Source organism: Lissotriton helveticus, chromosome 1_1 (assembly GCF_964261635.1).
Source record: "Lissotriton helveticus chromosome 1_1, aLisHel1.1, whole genome shotgun sequence".
NCBI lineage: Eukaryota > Metazoa > Chordata > Amphibia > Caudata > Salamandridae > Lissotriton > Lissotriton helveticus.
The window spans coordinates 600216675-600235898 of record NC_136057.1 but is presented as its reverse complement, the minus strand read 5'-3'; the positions used below and the strand labels follow the sequence as shown (position 1 = coordinate 600235898).

The 19224-nt window shown below is 49.0% G+C and overlaps 1 protein-coding gene across 1 annotated transcript in view; it reads left to right on the top strand.

Annotated features, from left to right (window-relative positions):
- LMNTD1 (lamin tail domain containing 1) overlaps positions 1-19224 on the top strand; it is a 1426354-nt gene that overhangs the window by 1261462 nt on the left and 145668 nt on the right. Inside the window, exon 15 of the mRNA XM_078647754.1 lies at positions 2631-2803. Coding sequence (XP_078503880.1) covers positions 2631-2803 — 173 coding nt within the window. The remainder of the gene's footprint in view (positions 1-2630; positions 2804-19224) is intronic.

Here is a 19224-nt window from a genome sequence, read left to right as displayed (position 1 = left end):
GGTGGTGATTAGCTGGTTTTCAGGGACCTTGATCCAGCTGCGGTGGGGCATTTGTTGCCGGTGGTTGTGTGCAGTGTTTTTCTTGAAGGAGAAGGGGATGCAGTGGTGGTCATTCCAGTGGAGTTTGGTGGTGTGGCTGAAAGAGACATGGTTGCTGAAGGAAAAGATGGGGGTCGAGCGTGTGTCCGGCAAAGCGTGTGGATGTCATGACGAGCTGTTTGAGTCCGAGGTTGGCGAGGTTGTCGAGCAGGGTGGTGGAGTTGCTGTTGTTGGCGTTCTCGAGGTGGAAGTTCAGGTCTCCGAGGAGGATGTAGTCTGTGGCGGCCAGGGCGTGCGAGCTGACGATGTCAGTTATGGAGTCGCTGAACTGTGGCTGGGGCCCCGGGAGTCTATAGACGAGGGTTCCTCTGAGAGTGGTGTTGGGATCGATGTGGATCTGGAAGTGCAGGTGTTCGGCAGAGCTGAGCGTGTCCTCGGTGCTGGTCGATATTCTGTGGGTGTTCTTGTGGACGATAGCAATTCCTCCTCCCGGTTTGATGATGCGGTCCCTGCGGGTGATCATGTAGCCATCCGGAATGGCTATGGCAACGTTGGGTGCCGTTTAGGTGTTCTTCAAGGTCTCTGTCAGGAAGGCGATGTCTGGGGAGGATGAGTCAAGCAGGTCCCAGAGTTCGACAGCGTGCCTGTGAACTGAGTGGGTGTTGAGTAGTATGCATCTGAGATGGCTGAGGCCAGCCCTGTTGGGAGGGGCAGATCGTGCTAGTGTACACTGGCTGGAGAAGCTCTAGTTTCGGCAGGTGAAGAGTCCGCAGATGTGCTTCGTGGTGGCCTGGAAGCAGGTAGATGAACAGCCGGTGTTGAGTGCGTGGAGGAGGTTGGCGTCGTAGCGGTGACTGGTGTTGTGACCTTCAAACTTGTACCTGTGCTTCACTAGGACTGCTCTTTTTTTGCTGCCTCTAGGTTGACTGATGAAAACACAAAATTGATGTTATGGACACAGGACTCCCCTTCGACTGCGGGACCTCCCCCAAGACTGCGGGACCGCCGTCATGAGTGCGGAGGTCCTTTGTGAATCAGGCCCACAGTTGTTAAACATCTACATTGTTAAGCTCTTCAGGCTCAATTGCAGGTCAGATTCAAAGTATCTCATTGACATTTAAGGAACTGCACTGTTCTTCTCCCACTCATCATGTTATCATGTTAAAGATCCTGAGAGGATACAGGAGCTGTATTGGAGAAGTGCCCATGGGTGCACCAGACACTGTTTATTTTAGAAGGCAACTCGGTAACATTTTGCGCTATGCAATCTCATGGAGGCCTCCTTTCATTATCATGACCTCATGCAAAAACACTTTCCCCTCATACTACATCTTTTTCTTCAGTGTCCATGTCACTATTGATACGTGAACGATGGCAAGCTCTGTGTGGGGAGGTGCACTGACTCTGTCGCACTGAAAGTAGAGCACAGTTAGTGCAATGCCTGAGAGCATCTTTTGGAGCCCCTCTCTCCCAGCATCTCCACACATATGTGTGCTGTCCCACACTGCATCCCTCTGAGGAGAAATCCATACACCTACTTTAGATTCAAGCCCATCTGCTGGCATGGAAATATAAAAATTTGATTTTTCGACCAATCTCCGTCTCTCACTGATGTGCTCTTTGTATCACAGGAACTGCGCTGGAAACATTGTGAGAGCAGGGGTGCTGGTCATCAACATCACATACATCACTAAAGCCATTTGTGCGGTGAAAAATCTAAGCGCTACCTAAAGAGCGAGTTTACTAAATGAGCCAAGCTCATTCAACGGGCCAGTGGCTGCCCAATTGTGCATTGTGCCGCAGGCTGGTACTCAACTAAAGCGCGGAACTAATTCTCTAGGTACAACCTGGCTAAGGAAAAATTGTGGAAACGCAGCCGTTCCCGCCGTATTTAGATCACCGACTGCCTCGTTATTTGGATAACAATTAGAGTTTTAATAAAACATGCCCCTTTACCCCCACACCATTATTGTGTGCTCTGCACATTTTTCCCTGTGGATTTTTTTCTGCTTTGTTGAATTTGGACCTACTTTTTATGTCACGTGCTATAAACCTGTTCTGACTCTGTGCTCTGTTCCCTCTTTACAGCAAGTTCTCTATAGCTTCTTTGAATGCTAAAGGATTTTTTCAATAAACATAAGCTCTGTCAGCACAGACATTTCTCTTCCTTGCACTTGACCCCTAAGAGCTGCCTATGTAGGGTGCAATACCAAAAGTAAAATGATGGCTCCGAAGTGCAGAGCAAGGTGAACAAGAGCATCATTGTAAGAAATGTGATTATCGCCTGTATGCAGTCAGTTCTACAATAGAGAGAAAGGGACTACCTGCTTCAAAAAACACTCCTTAAAATCATGCCGGTAAATCAACCAACAAATCAATCTAATTTACGTTGATATATTCTAAAGCATAACTATGTAAACAATGTAGTTTAATGTATAAAGAATGTAGAAATGAAGACACCTAACGTGTTTTTGATGTGTAGTATGACCTCAAAAGAAAATATATTGCAAAAGGTTCAATAAATCAAAGAGAAAATTGTGCAAAGGCACACAATGCATTTTCATGTATAATATTTGTAATTCTTTTTACAGAGAGAAGGGACCACCGAAGATCCTGCCTCCTATATCCAGCCCCTGGACCCAAAGCACCGCCTCCCAAACACATCCTGATTATGCGATAAGTAGGACATCAGCCCTGGGCAATGATGGCAGCAGTATGTGTCGGCAGTCAAGAGCGCAGACCGCTACCCCTGACCGAACCCCTGGTAAGTGAAAACATAAAAACACCTGCTAGTTATGACACACGGGTTCCCAGTTGAACATGCACTTCTTCCAGGTGGGAGGGTTTTGTTCTCAATCCATCCGGACCAGGGGAGTGTTTCCAACCTGGCAGCAGCCGTAAGCGGTGGGGCGCCCTACATCGGCAGGAAGATCAGTCTGATTTCCAAGGCGATATTCGATATGAGGGCATCTAGTACACCATCAACACAAAATATTCCAACATGGCGCAGGAAATGGGTTTGGACTTTGGTTTGGACTCTGGGTTTAGGATATAGACCACGATAAACTATTTTGTATGGGCCAATGGGAAATAGTGGTTAGGGAGACTAAGAGAAGCTTAGGTAAGAGAGGACAAGTGATTCAGGAGGGGTATTTACCTTCCATGGCTTCCTGCTAAAAATTCCCACAGGGAGAGCGTGTGATTTTAAGATTTATACTCTTCCCCACTAACCGCCTCAAAGGATGTGCTTTGAAACCTCTGGTGGTGATGCGGTTTTTCACAAGCAAACTGATCAGTTTCACCCTCTCATTTGACTTTTGTTATCAGTGGTTCCTCCAACCCTCTTCCAGTTCTTTTCATTGTATTACTTTTTGTGCCCCGGTCTCAATGCAGTGCTATCTCATTCTTTTTTGTTTTCCAAAAGTGCTTATCAACTTCCTTGATTGGGTTTCATGGTGCCATACATAATGTCTTCTTCACTGAACCATTGCACCTCTGTTCCCATTTCATTTTCTTTTCGGACTAGTAGCAGTTTTGTTTTTGTAGCTGTTTTCTCAAAGCATCTACTGTTGTGCAGTGAAACTTTGACATAAACGTTTGTGCCTTGGAATTTCTCTTAAGCACGGGTTAATGAGAAAAACATTGTAAGCAGTACTGTTGGAAATAAAATAGTATTCTGCTTCAGCCCCTTGAACCTCCGAGGCCACCGAAGTCATCTGCGGCGTCCCGCAAGGATCATCACTCAGCCCCACCCTCTTCAACGTCTACATGAGACCTCTCGCAGCCATCGCACGCCAACACAAACTCAACATCATCTCCTACGCCGACGACACCCAGCTGATCCTCTCCCTCACCAGAGACCCCGACACGGCCAGAACCAACCTCCACGAAGGGATGAAAGACGTCGCCGAGTGGATGAAGAACAGCCGCTTGAAACTGAACTCAGACAAGACGGAAGTCCTCATCCTTGGACCATCACCCCCCGCCTGGGACGACTCCTGGTGACCCCCAGCCCTGGGCACCGCCCCAAAGCCGACAGACCACGCACGCAACCTGGGCTTCATCCTGGACTCCTCCTTCTCGATGACCAGACAAGTCAACGCCGTCTCCTCTTCATGCTTTCACAACCTCTGCATGCTCCGCAAGATCTTCCGATGGATCCCGATCGAAACCAGGAAGACGGTCACCCAGGCCCTCATCACCAGCCGGCTGGACTACGGAAACACCCTCTACGCCGGAACCACAGCCAAGCTACAGAAAAGACTACAACGCATCCAGAACGCCTCCGCCCAACTCATCCTGGACATCCCTCGACGCAGCCACATCTCCGGCCACCTGAGGAACCTGCACTGGCTCCCCGTCAACAAGAGGATCACGTTCAGGCTCCTCACCCACGCACACAAATCTCTCCACAACCTGGGCCCCAAGTACCTCAACGACCGCCTGACCTTCCACACGCCCACCCGCCAGCTACGGTCCGCCAGCCTCGCCCTCGCCGCCGTACAGCGCATCCGAAGAGCCACCGCCGGAGGCAGATCCTTCTCCTACCTGGCTGCCAAGACATGGAACTCCCTCCCCATCCACCTTCGGCTGACCCAGGACCACCTCGCCTTCAGGAGACAACTCAAGACTTGGCTGTTCGAGCAGTAGCGGCCCCCCTCCCCCAGCGCCTTGAGACCCTTCCGGGTGAGTAGCGCGCTATACAAGTGTTTTTGATTGATTGATTGATTGATATTTACTGAGAATTATTTATTCGGGTAAAAGCTTGCGGTAACTACATTGTGTATGCCTTTATCTCCCAATGAATAGCATGTATGGGTTATGTGTATTTGTTTCTCTTTCATGTGAGACTTGAAAACGTACAGGGTTGGTTAAAGTGTCCCCCTACATTTGCAATAATTGTAAATAATACCCGTGAGGTCATTATTATCCCATCTTCTGTAGTTGCTTCTCACTGTCGGATTGTAGTCTGATTGACGGAAGATCGTGACTCACAAACTTTTATAACTGCAGTATACCACAGACGCATTTAATTGCTTTAGGAGGCGAATTAAATGACTCCTTAACTTGGCTTCAAGAAAGGCGTATTATGCACATTCCTTTTTCAGCCAGATATATATTTTAGGAAGGGTAGCGAGTTGAAGCTGCCAGTGCTGCCCCAGTGAGCAGGATTTGAAAAACTGCACTGAAAGAAAGCATGGTTAGCTTCATTGTTTGTCGACTTTCTGATGTGTGACATTTCAGTTGCAACAGAAGTTTCATTCCTCTGTGTAGGGGAGTTATGAGATGGTACATTATAATGGAATATCATGAAGTGTGTATTTAATATGTGGGATAGAACATACATGTTCTCAGTGCACTAATTGGGCCTATAACTAACTAAGCAAACACAAGGAGATGATGTACGGAGTGCAGCAACTTTTCAGTCACTCACACCCAGTCACTAGTTGAACTGAGTTGAATCCATCATCATTTTTTAGTTCACTTTGCGACCCCAGTTCGGACCCAGCCATATACAAATCACACTTGACCCTGTTCCTTGTGGGAACAGTCGAGCCCGAACTGCCAAGCCAGATCTTCCCTGAACCGGAAAGAAGCATCCTGGGACCGGTTTCAGGGTAACATCCTTCATCAGCCAGGCTAGATTGAATCCAATGGCAAAGTGAGCAAGGGACCAACTTCTGGGCATACCCTGCCAACTTCCTTTGCGGAACAGTGAGCCAAAGAATGATGCTGGATTCAACCCAGATCTAATAGCGACTGGGGGTGAGTGTCTGATAAGTTTCAGTGCTCCGTCCATCATTTCCTTGTGTTTGCTCTATAACTAAGTAACTCAGGCTTTCTGTTTTGAGTGTTTGTTATTCCACAAGGCATCCATCAGGCAGAGTCATAAAATTACAAAGGTATTCAAAATAGTAGTTGGTCAATAAAAGTACTACCTCTCAGAAGAAACCTTCAATGGAAGCACAGAGTTACGGCTGAATCAAATCTTATACTCATGGGAACCAACATATGGGTAGAACCCAAGTCCCTCTTTCAGTAGTAGTGGTACAAAAGGGGACTTGGGTTCCGAAAGCTCTTATTCTGTTGATCAAATATGGTCAGGTGGTGACTGCACTCTCAAGACAGTCCTACAAATGACAGATTTAACCTGGATACCTTTTGTGGATAAAAAAAGTTATGAAGGCTTAAACACAAGTTGTCCCAAACATTAAACAAGCAATGGCAAAGCCAATAGGTCTCAGCAGTGCCCGAGCTATTGGCCTTGTCAATGTGAATGTCTTTTACTCGTGTTTTCTGGCAACACATCTGTTGTTCAGTTTAGGTGAAAGTTACTGAAAGCGTAGAATCACAGGATGTTGAGCCGAGACAGAGTCTCTTCGCCTCCCATGTTGAGTTTATTGTCCTGCCCCTCCTAACATAAAAAAGCGCTTTGGCTTGGCCTGTACTGGCCACATTATAGCACTTTTTCAGTGACTTTTACCCATGCTGATCAGCAAATGTGATGCTAGACAATATGGCTAAAAGACATTCACATTGACAAGGCAAATAGCTCTGGCATTGCAGATATCTATTGGCTTTGCCAATGCTTGTTTTATTCTTCAAGCATCTAACAGGCAATTATGACATGGTTAGTTTAAAGTAGCAGTGAGATGTTGTTTACTGCAAATTACATCAAGGTGCTTCTAACAGGTATTACTATCATCAAATTATGTCTAAAGTACATTTAAATGACATAAAAACAATGATACTCTATCATTTTATGCAGCTTTCTGCAGAAAGTGCATTAACAGTGAGCCTTTTCACCAGCTATCGGAAAATATTTGAAATGCACTAACCCCTTATCCCCTTCGCTGCGGAAAAAAATGACGCGTTCGCAGTTTGGACGGCCAGCGGCCGTCCTCCGCACACGCCCACTGTGACGTCGGACGACCACCTGCCGTCCGACGCATGGAGAAGGTTAAACTACCCTGCTGTGTAGATGTTATCAAACATAGAGGTGCGGAGGGAAAAAAAGGAAAAAGAAATTGAGGAAAACCTAAAGGGGAGATAAGAAGTGATGAAAAGAAGGAAGAAAGGGACAAAAAAATAAACAAATTAAGGAAACAGTGAAAGGAAGGAATGGAGACACACTGGAAGAGATCAATAAAGGCTGATGGAAGAAAGAGTGGAGAAGATAGTGGAAGGAAGGGGGAGAAGAAAGCAAAAAATGAAGGAATGGAGCCAAGAATGGAAAGCTTGAGAAAGATATGAAGAAAGGAAGGAAGCGGTTTAAAGAAGGTGTGAGAGGAAGGAAGCGGTTTAAAGAAGGTGTGAGAGGGGATTAAAGTGCAAAGCAATGAAAGGTCATAAGAAAACCAAAGCTACAGAGAAAAGAGTGGAAGGATCAAGAAAAGAACACAAGGAAGAACAGAACTACTAATAGGAACACATGAATGATTCAAGAAAACAGAAGGAATAAAGTTGGTTTTCAAAACTTATAAAAATGAACAAATGGATAAATAAAAGGAAGAGGCTTATAAATGGCACCTGGATCCAAAAAAGATGGGGGCGAGGCTAAAGAAATTAATACAAGAGGGAAGGATTGGAAGGAAGAGGAATAGAAGAGAAGAGAGAAGAAATCAGTGGAGAAATTAGTGGGTGAATCAATGACAGTTACTAATAGGGGTTGTATGTGATTTCAGAGAAAACTATTTATTTGAATACCATTACTGAGAAACTATCTTACCTAAACTAATCAACGGAAACTTTGCAGGATGAATACATTTACAATTGCGTACGAGCAATTTTTTATCTGAAATAGGCGTTGGCATGCTCATTTTTTAAGGTGGTGGAAATGCAATGGTTGCAGGTCTAACTTTTAGAAACATTTTTGTAAGAGGATTTTTTTCAATGCTTTACTTCAGAGGACATTTCTTTTGGTTTATATCTCTCACTTTGTCAAACAGTTACCTTGGACGCTTTTGATTGTCTTACCCTTTACCACGCCCAAACATCTAACAACCCTGACCCCCTCACAGGCCTTGAACACCATCTATCCCTGCCCCTAAAAATACCTCACCATTGCCTAAACTTATTCCATCCCTGAACTAAAGAAAAACCCACCCTCACCACCCATGAAAACCACCTATTTCTGAACTCTTAAAGCCCTCATCGTCCCCATCTCCACTTCCCTGATCCCCAAAAACCCATTTCTACATCTAAACTCATCCCATAGCTGAACCTTTTAAAAAACACATCCTAAAATTCACCAATTCCTGAACCCTAAACATCTATTTACCCATAAACTCCACCAATCTATGACCCCTAAAATCCCTCACAATCCTGAAAACCTACCCATTCCTGAATCCAGGAACCTTCATCATTCCAAAACTCTACCCATCACCCTTCATCATGCCCGAATATATTCCATCCGTAACCCCCTCACAGCCCCTGAATACTATCCATCCCTGCTCCTAAAATCCCTCACCATTCCTAATCGCAACCCATCACTGAACCCCCAAAAAAACAACCCTCACCATACCTAAACCCCACACATTCCTGACCCTAAAACCCCTCACCACCCCCAGCTTCACCGACCCCGAATCCCAAAAACACTTTCTACAGCTAAACTACCCCATACCCGACCCTGCAAAAATCGTCACATCATAAACCCCCCTAGCCTGAACCCTAAAACATTTCTGCCCATGAAACTCACCCATCACTGATCCCTAAAACCTCTCCATACCCATAAATTCCACCCCTTCCTGAACCCAGAACCCCCTCACCACGGTAAACTCCACTCATTCCTGAACCCTATTCATTAATGAGTAATGAAATAAAAGCATTGAAAAGAAAAGATTGCATTAATAACAGAAGGAAGAAAGGTGGTAGGCAGTGGGAAAAGGAAGGAAGGAGAAGGTGATGAAAAGAAACAAGAGAAATAAATATGGCCTGGACAGTAAATGGCTAATTTTGAAATTAAAACATGGAGGGTTCTAATGCCCCTCTTGACTAAACTCTTGAGTGGATCGTGTTATTGTTGCTGCCTTGGCTCTCATGAGCAAGATAGAGAAGAGGATGAAATTGCTGGAATAAAAAAAAAACAGCAGCACCACAAGCATGGGTAATAAAAGACAAATAACGAAAAAAGCAGAACAAAAAAGAGACAAGGCACTTGGCACAATAATCCTATGTGCATTTGCGCATGCCTCAGTTAGCATGACTTAGCACATTAAAGCCAGGTCTATAGCCTTTGCCAATGCTTGTTTCAAGAGTGGTCCCGGTTTAAAAATTCATTTTAGAGTGTTGCTAAGTAAGCGCAGACCAACAAAAGAAATTTTCAGTGATTCGAGCAGAATGCGCCTCTGTAGTTTCCTCTGGTTATCTTTCGCAATCACACATTAAATGAACGCCTGATGAAAACAGAATAGATTGTCCTGGTCTTATTCTAACTGCAATTTATTGTCCAGACAAAATGATTGTGAATTTATATTCGAATAAGCAGCTTGTAGAAAACGCAGAGGAAGACCCTGTCATCAGGACATTTCCTTTCACACTTATCCCGATGAATATTTTCTGACAAATCGACATTCGCATGGTTTTTGGGAGCTTTTGGTCATGGATGCCCTGTTGCATGGTCAGTGATTGGCTGCCGCCCCCTCCCAATGACCACACCAACCCCCGGACACAAGGACATCTGAACATGATTATCTTTGGAAGGCGGGGGATCGCGGGACCCCCCGGCCGTATTTATTAAGATATAAAAACAACAAATTTAAATGTACGAAATGCAGTTTATACGAAAAATCAGCAGGACATTAGATACATGATTGTCAACAGGTGTGAGAGACTATCCTTAAGAAAAACTCTAATACAGATTGTTTCCTAACCGAATCTAACATCCTCATCTGAAATTTAGTATGCTAACATTTCTGGCCATATGGCAAGGTCGCTAACCGGTGTCAGGTCCTACTAGCTGCGCCTCACCACAAGATGTGCGCATGCGCAGCCGGGCCCGGTAATTACCCGGTCCACGCCGTGAACTCCATTTACCCACTTAAGGAGGGCCCTTACTCAGCGCCATCTGTTGACGTCATAAGTATGCGCGCGCGGGGTGGCTACCAGCCTAAGGAAAGCGTGACTCCTCCAACCCGCGCCCCTTTGAAGCACCAGTTACCTTGCCCCTGAAGTTCTAGGAAGGGCCAATGGCCCCTCCCCCTGGGCGGGAACCTCCATAGGATGATGCCCGCCCCCTCAGACCTTAAAATAGCTGCTCACCGGTCATGACCTTACCGCATGCCCCATACCTAATAAATACGATGACCTATGGGAAAAAATTCTAATGTACAGCTACCCTGCCTAAATAAAATTCGCACAACACCTTACAGCTAAACGGGGAAAAAAGGCCTAAATACCAAAGCAAACCACAACATATACAGTACCTTTATCTAACAGGGGAAAAAAGCCTAAGAGAAAGCATCACAGCCAAAATACCCAACAATTCTCTAAGCATAGGAAAAAATTGGCCTAACAAACCTTATATACAAATTATCGACTGAATTTAACTATTAATGCATACAACACCGCAATGTTCCAGGGATGGTGGGTGGGGAAACAACAAGCCCCGAGCGCGGGGCACCACCGGTGTGGAGAGGGAGCGACCAGGAAGCAAGGAGTCCCCCGGGCGCTCCCCGGACCTTTATTGATTCCCTCAGCCCGCCCCCCCGACCCAAGATGTCGCACAATGACATCCGGTCGGGGAGGGCGCCTGCCAATCGGTGGCAGGGCGTGCCCCTGAGGACACGCCCCACCACAGAGAGGCTCTGTTGGAGGAGGGCGGTCGCCGCACCGCCATGCGTGCGGGGGGGCCAAGGGCCCTCCCTTTTCACATGGTCAGTGATTGGCTGCCGCCCCCTCCCAATGACCACACCAACCCCCGGACACAAGGACATCTGAACATGATTATCTTTGGAAGGCGGGGGATCGCGGGACCCCCCGGCCGTATTTATTAAGATATAAAAACAACAAATTTAAATGTACGAAATGCAGTTTATACGAAAAATCAGCAGGACATTAGATACATGATTGTCAACAGGTGTGAAAGACTATCCTTAACAAAAACTCTAATACAGATTGTTTTCTAACCGAATCTAACATCCTCATCTAAAATTTAGTATGCTAACATTTCTGGCCATATGGCAAGGTCGCTAACCGGTGTCAGGTCCTACTAGCTGCGCCTCACCACAAGATGTGCGCATGCGCAGCCGGGCCCGGTAATTACCTGGTCCACGCCGTGAACTGCATTTACCCACTTAAGGAGGGCCCTTACTCAGCGCCATCTGTTGACGTCATAAGTATGCGCACGCGGGGTGGCTACCAGCCTAAGGAAAGCATGACTCCTCCAACCCGCGCCCCTTTGAAGCACCAGTTACCTTGCCCAATAAGTTCTAGGAAGGGCCAATGGCCCCTCCCCCTGGGCGGGAACCTCCATAGGATGATGCCCGCCCCCTCAGACCTTAAAATAGCTGCTCACCGGTCATGACCTTACCACCACAGGCCAGCATTGTTGACCGACGATCTGGCCTCCCCCTTCCTAGCCCTAAACTTGGACTGACTTACTTAGCAAATCCGTCTAACCACGCCCAAAGATTATTAGACCACAGGACATTCCCCGCCTCAGTCAGGTGGACCCCGTCTCCCAGATAGAACTGCTCCTCCCAGATACACCCGTGTGGAATCGTCTGCAACCGGGGGGCTCGGAATAGTTTGTCCAACTGTGTGTTGATCCTCTTTACCGAGTGATTCAACGCCCTAACAGAGTCCCCCCCTCGCCACTGCCATCGGGGGATAAGTTGCGACCATACTACTGTGCAGCCCGGGCACATCCTCGTGACCCACCCAGCAGTGGAGATGATTTCCTCAATCAAGATGCGCCTCCCTAGTCTGGCCAAATCATTCTCCCCCAGGTGAAGTATCACCACTGACGGGGGGCGGGCTGCAGAGCTAAGAGTCCCTGGAAGAAGCCCCTAAACTGGCTGAGGCACAGACCCCCCCTACCAAAAAAGGAGATATGGAACCCTTTCAGTGCAGCCCTTTTCATACGGTCTCCTGAAAGAAAAACATGTTTAGCACGCCTCACATAAGAATGGCCCACAATCCAAGTCACCAATTTCGTGTGTCCTTCCTGTTGCTTGTGCTGCGATGGTGTTGATTGTTGACGCACGCCGGCGAGTTCCTCCCCTGCGTCACAGGTTTGAGAAACTGCAAAAAACCAGAAAGACACCAGGCGTTAGCGCCGACCTGTCACAACAAGTCAATTCGCACATATCGTTTGTAACATTCTGATGCCCATCTCCCAAGTCTCTTTACACTCTCAACCGGGAGACCCCTCGCTACTGCTTCAGTTGCTGCCCCAATCCTAAATGAGTGAGTGCCAAATTCCTTGGGGTCAAAACCTGCCTGTCTGACTGTCAGCTCCAGGACTCGCCTAAACTGGTACCTGGTCAACAGCGTGCCGTCGGCGTGACACAACAGTGCACCCCCCGACGTGCCCCCTCGCTGCCTGTGGAAGAACTCCACATGTGAAACCGGGCAGCAAGGGTTGGTCCGTGCCCGGTGAAGCACTATGGTGTGACCCCGGGACTCCTGGTCAGTTTTTGACCTCTGGATTGTCACCCACATAGTATCCTCACGGATCTTTACACAAGTCCGCTGCAGGCCGCCCAACTTGTCCCCTTTTGACCCTGCGACTAATTCACCAATTCTCAGAGCCCCATAGAAGGCCATGGAAAACGCAGCTTTAAACAAAAGTACCTCCCACTCGGAGCTACAGACACTGTGAAGCGCTCCCAATAAGGCTGTCAGGCGAGCTAGTCCAATGGGCCTCCTTCCATCTGGTGCGTGACCTTGTAGACGGCGCCAACCCCTCAACGCCTTGCGCACCATAAAGGTGTTAGTAGGATCCCGCATGCCCTTAGCCTGCGCGAAGAAGGAGACCGCCGCCCTATGTCTGCTCGCTGCCTCCACTGAGCGCCCTTCCCTGTGCATTGACTCTAAGTAGGCCGCAAAGCTGTCCTCCTGCGCCCACCCCGCCTCCCATTCCAGCGCCAAGAAAGCCCGGTAAGACAAAAACGCCCCTTCGTAAGCTGACTTGGTCCTGGGGGCTAAGCTAGCAACCACGAGGTCCTGTAGTCTGGGGCACCAATCTGCCAAAGTACTGCCGGGAAGTGGGCTGGCGAGGGGTCTGCTGCAGGAAGATGCTCCCTGAATACCTGCATTTTAAAGCGAGAAAGGGAATCAGCTGCATTGTTGAGGATTCCTGGGACATGCTTGGCTCTGAAAACCACATTCCATTTTAAGCACTGTAACACAATCTCCTTTATCAGGCGCAGTATGAAGGGACAGCGTGCCCCCTGTTGATTTATACATTCCACAACCGTCATGTTATCCGACCAGAACACCACTGATTGATTACATAGGTGTTCCGGCCAGACCTTCAAGGCCACCCATATCGGGAAGAGTTCCAGGAAGCCAATATTGGCGGTCAGACCCCATGCTTTCCATTCCTCCGGCCACCGCTGGGTGACCCACTTGGACCCCAAGATGGCGCCGAAGCCCACACTACCAGCAGCGTCTGTCCACAAACCCAACTCCGCTGATGTGTCGGGAGGGCCGGGCCACACTACCCTGCCATTAGAATCCTCCAGGAATGCCATCCATATATGCATATCCTGGCGGACCTCAGATGACAACCTCGTGCGGTGGTGTTTCTCCCGTAGTCCCTTCATAGCTTGGGCAATGAGAATGGGCGTGCCATTGGGATGACCCGCAGGGCAAAGTTCAGTTGCCCCACTACTTCCTGCAGCTGTTGCAGTGACACCTTGTCTTTGCGAAGGCATTGACGAAGCGCTGCTCTAAACCTAGACACTTTGTCCCTGGGCAACCTGAAGCATCCCTCCACCGAGTCAATTTCGATACCCAGGAATTCCAGGCAAGTGGACAGGCCGACCGTCTTCCCTGGCGCCAGCGGGACCCCAAAAGCCCGCATGAGCACGCAAAATTCCTGCAATGCCCAGGCACACTCCTGAGAGCCCGCCGCCCCTAAGAAAAGGAAATCGTCTAGGTAATGCATGACCTGCTGGTGGCCCGTCGCCTGTCTCATGACCCATTCTAAGAAAGAACTGAACGTCTCAAAGTAAGCACATGATATGGAACAGCCCATGGGCATGCATTTGTCCATGTAAAACTTCCCTTCGAAATTAAAACCTAGGAGGTGGTGATCCAAAGGATGGACTGGGAGGAGACGGAAGGCAGATTCTATGTCGGATTTTGCCATCAGCGCCCCCGGCCCCAGAGCCCGCAATAAATCAACAGCCTGGTCAAATGAGGCATATTTTACACTACAAATCCCTTCATCAATGGCATCATTCAAGGATGCTCCTCTTGGCGCCGACAGATTGTGGAACAGTCTAAATTCGCCTCTCTCCTTCTTGGGTACTACTCCAAGCGGTGAACACACAAAATTGGGGACTGGCACCTCCTGGAAAGGGCCCGCTATCCTGCCCAGTGACAGTTCCTTGCTGATCTTAGCACCCACCACTTCAGGATTATGCTTTACTGACAGTTGGTTCCTGCAATGTGCGCTACCTGTGTACCCCACCGCCGGGATCCTAAAACCTTGTGAGAAACCTTCCTGAAGTAGAGTGGCCGCTGTGTGGTCCGGGTATCTATTCAACCATGGGATCATTGCTAAAACGTCTATTGGCTTAGGGGGGCCTGAATCGACCTCACTACTCTGGCTTCCCCCTTCCCCTCTGACCATGGTTGCCTTGCTTGGACCTGCAAGTTGTCTCGGGGTGGGATGGGTGACCACAGACTGCACATGCATGTCTAAATCTACAGGTGCCCTGGGTCCTTGTGCAGGTGCGCTTATTAAAATCCCCGCATACCCCTTTTCTCTCTGACCCCCTCCCCCCCTATTCTACCCCGGGACCTCACTCCCCTGGGCTGACCGAAAGGGCTGTTGGGGTCTGGCGGAGAACACCTTAACTGTGCTGGCAGCTTGGGGTGGGGCTGTGTCCCACGAGAATTGCTTATGCCAAGACATAGAGTCCACCCTGTCCCATGCCAGTGATGCGTCAAATTCCTTCGCTTTCCTGAAATTAACGTCATACTCCTTCCACGCATCCCCAGTGTATTGATCGCTCCACCCCACAATCCTGCTCTGGTAGCAAGCCATTGCTGCTTGTATATTAGGGGGGCGTTCGGCCGTGATCGCCGAAAGGACGGAAAAGGCCCTGATCCAATTCTTCAAAGTCTCCTCTACCCTGAATTTGGAGCACTGCACCCTCCATTCACTCGGGTGCATCCATTCCTTTAATAACTTGGCCTGCTCCATTTCCCTATTGTCTAGCAACAAAGAAAAGATGTAAACATATTTCCCCGCCCTTCACTGCTTGGGACACATGTTGACCCAAATTTTCACTCCTGGATGGCACTGAGCCGTCCCCCAAGAGAGGCAGTGCCACCTCCTTACCGTTCACGGGCACATGAGCCGGTAGACCACCATCGCCATTCGGTTGAGCGGGACTGGAACCTGTAAGTGAAGCAGATGAGGGCCCCACAGTACTGTCAGCCGCCGTTGCAGCTCTAATGTTTTGTATCAACCTTGCCGTTTCTGCCGCATGGTCTAATGAGGCAGGAAACACCCCCCCTTTTGCAACCAAGGCAATAAAGCCGTTATCTGAGCTGCCAATTCCACAGGGACTGGGTCCAGGTTACCCGCTGGCACACTTGGGGCCCCCTGGGGTACGTCCGGTGGCATAGGCGTGCTAGGCAAGGGGGCGGGAGTCGGCGGCATGCTCGGGACTGGGGTTGGTACCATGGGTGAGGGGGGAACCCCCGCAGGAGGGGGCACCATCGGCATGCCAGGCACCGGTGCCGCAGGTGCCGGGATTACCGGGGGGGATGTAAAAGGAACCGGTACCGCAGGTACAGGCGCACTTGGGACCGGGACTAAAGGTACGAGGGCTGGGGCACTGTACCTTGCCTTCCTGGCCTTAGATCTCTTAGGTGGGGTAATGAAATCCCCCCTCGGCAAGGGCGCAGCTCTCTGCCGAACGGGCCTACCTGATGGGCCTGGGGGATCGGGAAACCTCTCATTCATGCGGGCCTCCAATTCATCAACTTTCCCCAACCTCTTATTAATTTTGCTCATTTCACGCATCATGGCGTGCATCATAACCTCCATGCTGGGCCCTCCTTTACCACCCCTTGCCCCCGGCATGTTAGCGCCCCCTGCACTACACTCCTAGTGTCGCGACTCAAGCGACCGTGTACTTTGTACCTTCACCAGCTGGGGGATGCACAGGGGGCTATAAGCACCATGCAACCGTAACCGCAACACCCCGGCTTGTCCGGTTTGTCAGGGGTGAGTAAACCTAATGTAGACCCACCCGGCGGCCACCAGAGGCGATGAAATGCAAGCCCCCCGCTCTCCCCTTACCGATCAATCCTGCGCGGGGTATGACCACGTCCGCCGTCCCCCACTCCGGGATCACTGCGTTGCAGGATGCTGAGGCTCGAATTCGTGAACACACAAAATTGCGATTGTCTACTAACAGAAAACGGTGTTAATATCTGGGGGTGGCTAACTCGAAGAGTTGCTGGAAATACACTGGAGACAATAAATCACGGGACTGAATAATAAATCCCACCTTTACTGACCACCCTTGTGCCGACCCAGCTGTTTGCCAACTCAACCTTTATGCCACACCTGGCTGTCTCAACAATTCTACTACAGCACCATTGCAATCCCCAAGCTATTGCAAAAGAAGTTCAATTCTCTCTCTACAATGCCCAACATATTGCAAAAAGAAATTCAATACTCTCTCCACATCCACCCCCCCACGTGAAAACAGCTTTCCCCCCGTTGTCCAGCCCGGCAGATACACCCGCCCGTTATTTGCGCGGGAAATGCGGGGATTAATTGTACCACCGATCCGGGTAAAATGCCCTTCTGTTGTTGAGCCTGCCGACTGGCGCCAAGTGTGCAGCGCTGCCCGGCCTTGTCCACCCCCCGCCCGGACAAAATTACCTTCAATAGCCGCCTAGGTACCTACACGCCGTGGGCACAATCAGGCGGCGCTTCGTTCTCGTAGCCGGCAGCGCTGCTCGGCCTTGTCCGCCCCACCCCCTGCCCCGACAAAATACCTTAATAACACGCCAGAGACACACTCAGGCGGCGCTTCGTTTCTTGTAGCGAGAAGCTTTCTCTCCACTCGAGCCGACCTCCTCTAGACGCTCGATGTGTACGCCTGCTCCCCGCTGTAGGAGTTGCCTCCGTGTACGCTATCCGTAACCTGGAATACAAAACGACAAAATTATCGAAACAAACAACAAGCCCCGAGCGCGGGGCACCACCGGTGTGGGGGGGGGGGGAGCGACCAGGAAGCAAGGAGTCCCCCGGGCGCTCCCCGGACCTTTATTGATTCCCTCAGCCCGCCCCCCCGACCCGGATGTCGCACAATGACATCCGGGTCGGGGAGGGCGCCCGCCAATCGGTGGCAGGGCGCGCCCCTGAGGACACGCCCCACCACTGAGAGGCTCTGTTGGAGGGGGGCGGTCGCCGCACCGCCATGCGTGCGGGGGGGCCAAGGGCCCCCCCTTTTCAGATGGAGTGACTTAACCAGGGCTAGGCTGGCCGTAGTGGGCACCGGGCTTTTCCCCAGGAGGCTGGAAGGGAGGGTGCGGTTTTGTAGGGGTGGGGTGCGATTTTGTTACAGGGTCCGGTTTGCAGCAGTGGCCCCCAGTAACAAAAGCAGCAGCAGTGCTTCACACCTGCACGGGGTGGGGGCTGGTCTGCAAAATTGCCACGGCTGCTATGGGTTTGCAGTCCGGCCCTGGGGACCTAACCCCTCTGATCTGCCTCAAACAGCTGTAAATTGCCTTGAACACAAATGTGCTTTGATTGCCTTTTATGCCCACATATTACAGTGGACCCCTACAACCTCCAATCACATTTAAGTAAATTAGTTTCAACTCTCTGTTATTTGTCCCAGTAGTTACGTGAATCGAGCCCCCGCCCAAGACATATAATCGGTCTGATTAAATTTACTTTACACAAATCAATTGAAACCCTTTTGAAAAAGCTTTTTGTGTGTGAATTTCCATTTCGTTTTGCGTCTGTATCATTTCTGCACATAATTAATGGTTGCAAGCTACATTACAAAGCATGGACTGAAGAAATAGGAATGCGCACAAGCAGATCAGATGCCAATGTGATTTAGATATTGTTCAGCTTGGCATAAGTATTTATAGGACATAAGATTTAAATACAAATGGGTTTTTAGCATATTTTTAAAACTTCAGCAAATGAATTCTTTGATATTTGCTATGAGTGTGCATCTGTTATGCATTTTGAAGGACACTAAGGTGTCTGATGAATATTGAATTTAAGATCTAGCATCCCCACCACAAGGCAGGGATATGGTAGTGCCTCTTATGATGCATGCAGATGACATCACAGTCCCCATGCAAACTGAAATAGGATTGCAGCACAAGTTAGGGGTTCCATAAGACTATTATAGAGAAACGTTTTTCACCTGTGAAGCATCGAAAACCCAGGTTGTCTTGGCATCATCTGAGCTGAAGATTCCTGCACGCGCCAAGAGCTCTTAGAGCATGGCAGACGAGTGACAAAAAGTGGAGTCAATAGCCTATAAATTGAAACTAATCTTAAAGTCTAATTCCACAAGGATAGGTCTGTCAAAATGTAAATCACAGTTTTCTTTTTGTAGTTTTATATAGCACGAACCAGACCCGAAGGTATCAGAGTACTTAACATGAGCACCAGTTGCAATACAGACGGACACATTCATTTTTAGGCACGGGGAGATTAATTGATTTGCCCAGACCCACAGGATGCTTGAGCCTCAGCCAGACTCAAACCTGGTTCCCCAGCTTCAAAATTGGCTGCTCTAGCCTTTAAGCCACACAGTATTTAACTAAAGTGGCTACAGTAGAAATAAAGAGGACTCAACATTTTTCTCTCAATTACTTACCGTCCTTCATCCTTGCTTTATTCATTACTTTATGAGGCATCCCACCAAGACCCACCAATAGAAAGAGAAAAAAACACAGCATATAAAACCCCCTCCCCTCCATACTTCCTTTATTACTCGGAAGTATCAGACTAAATTAAAG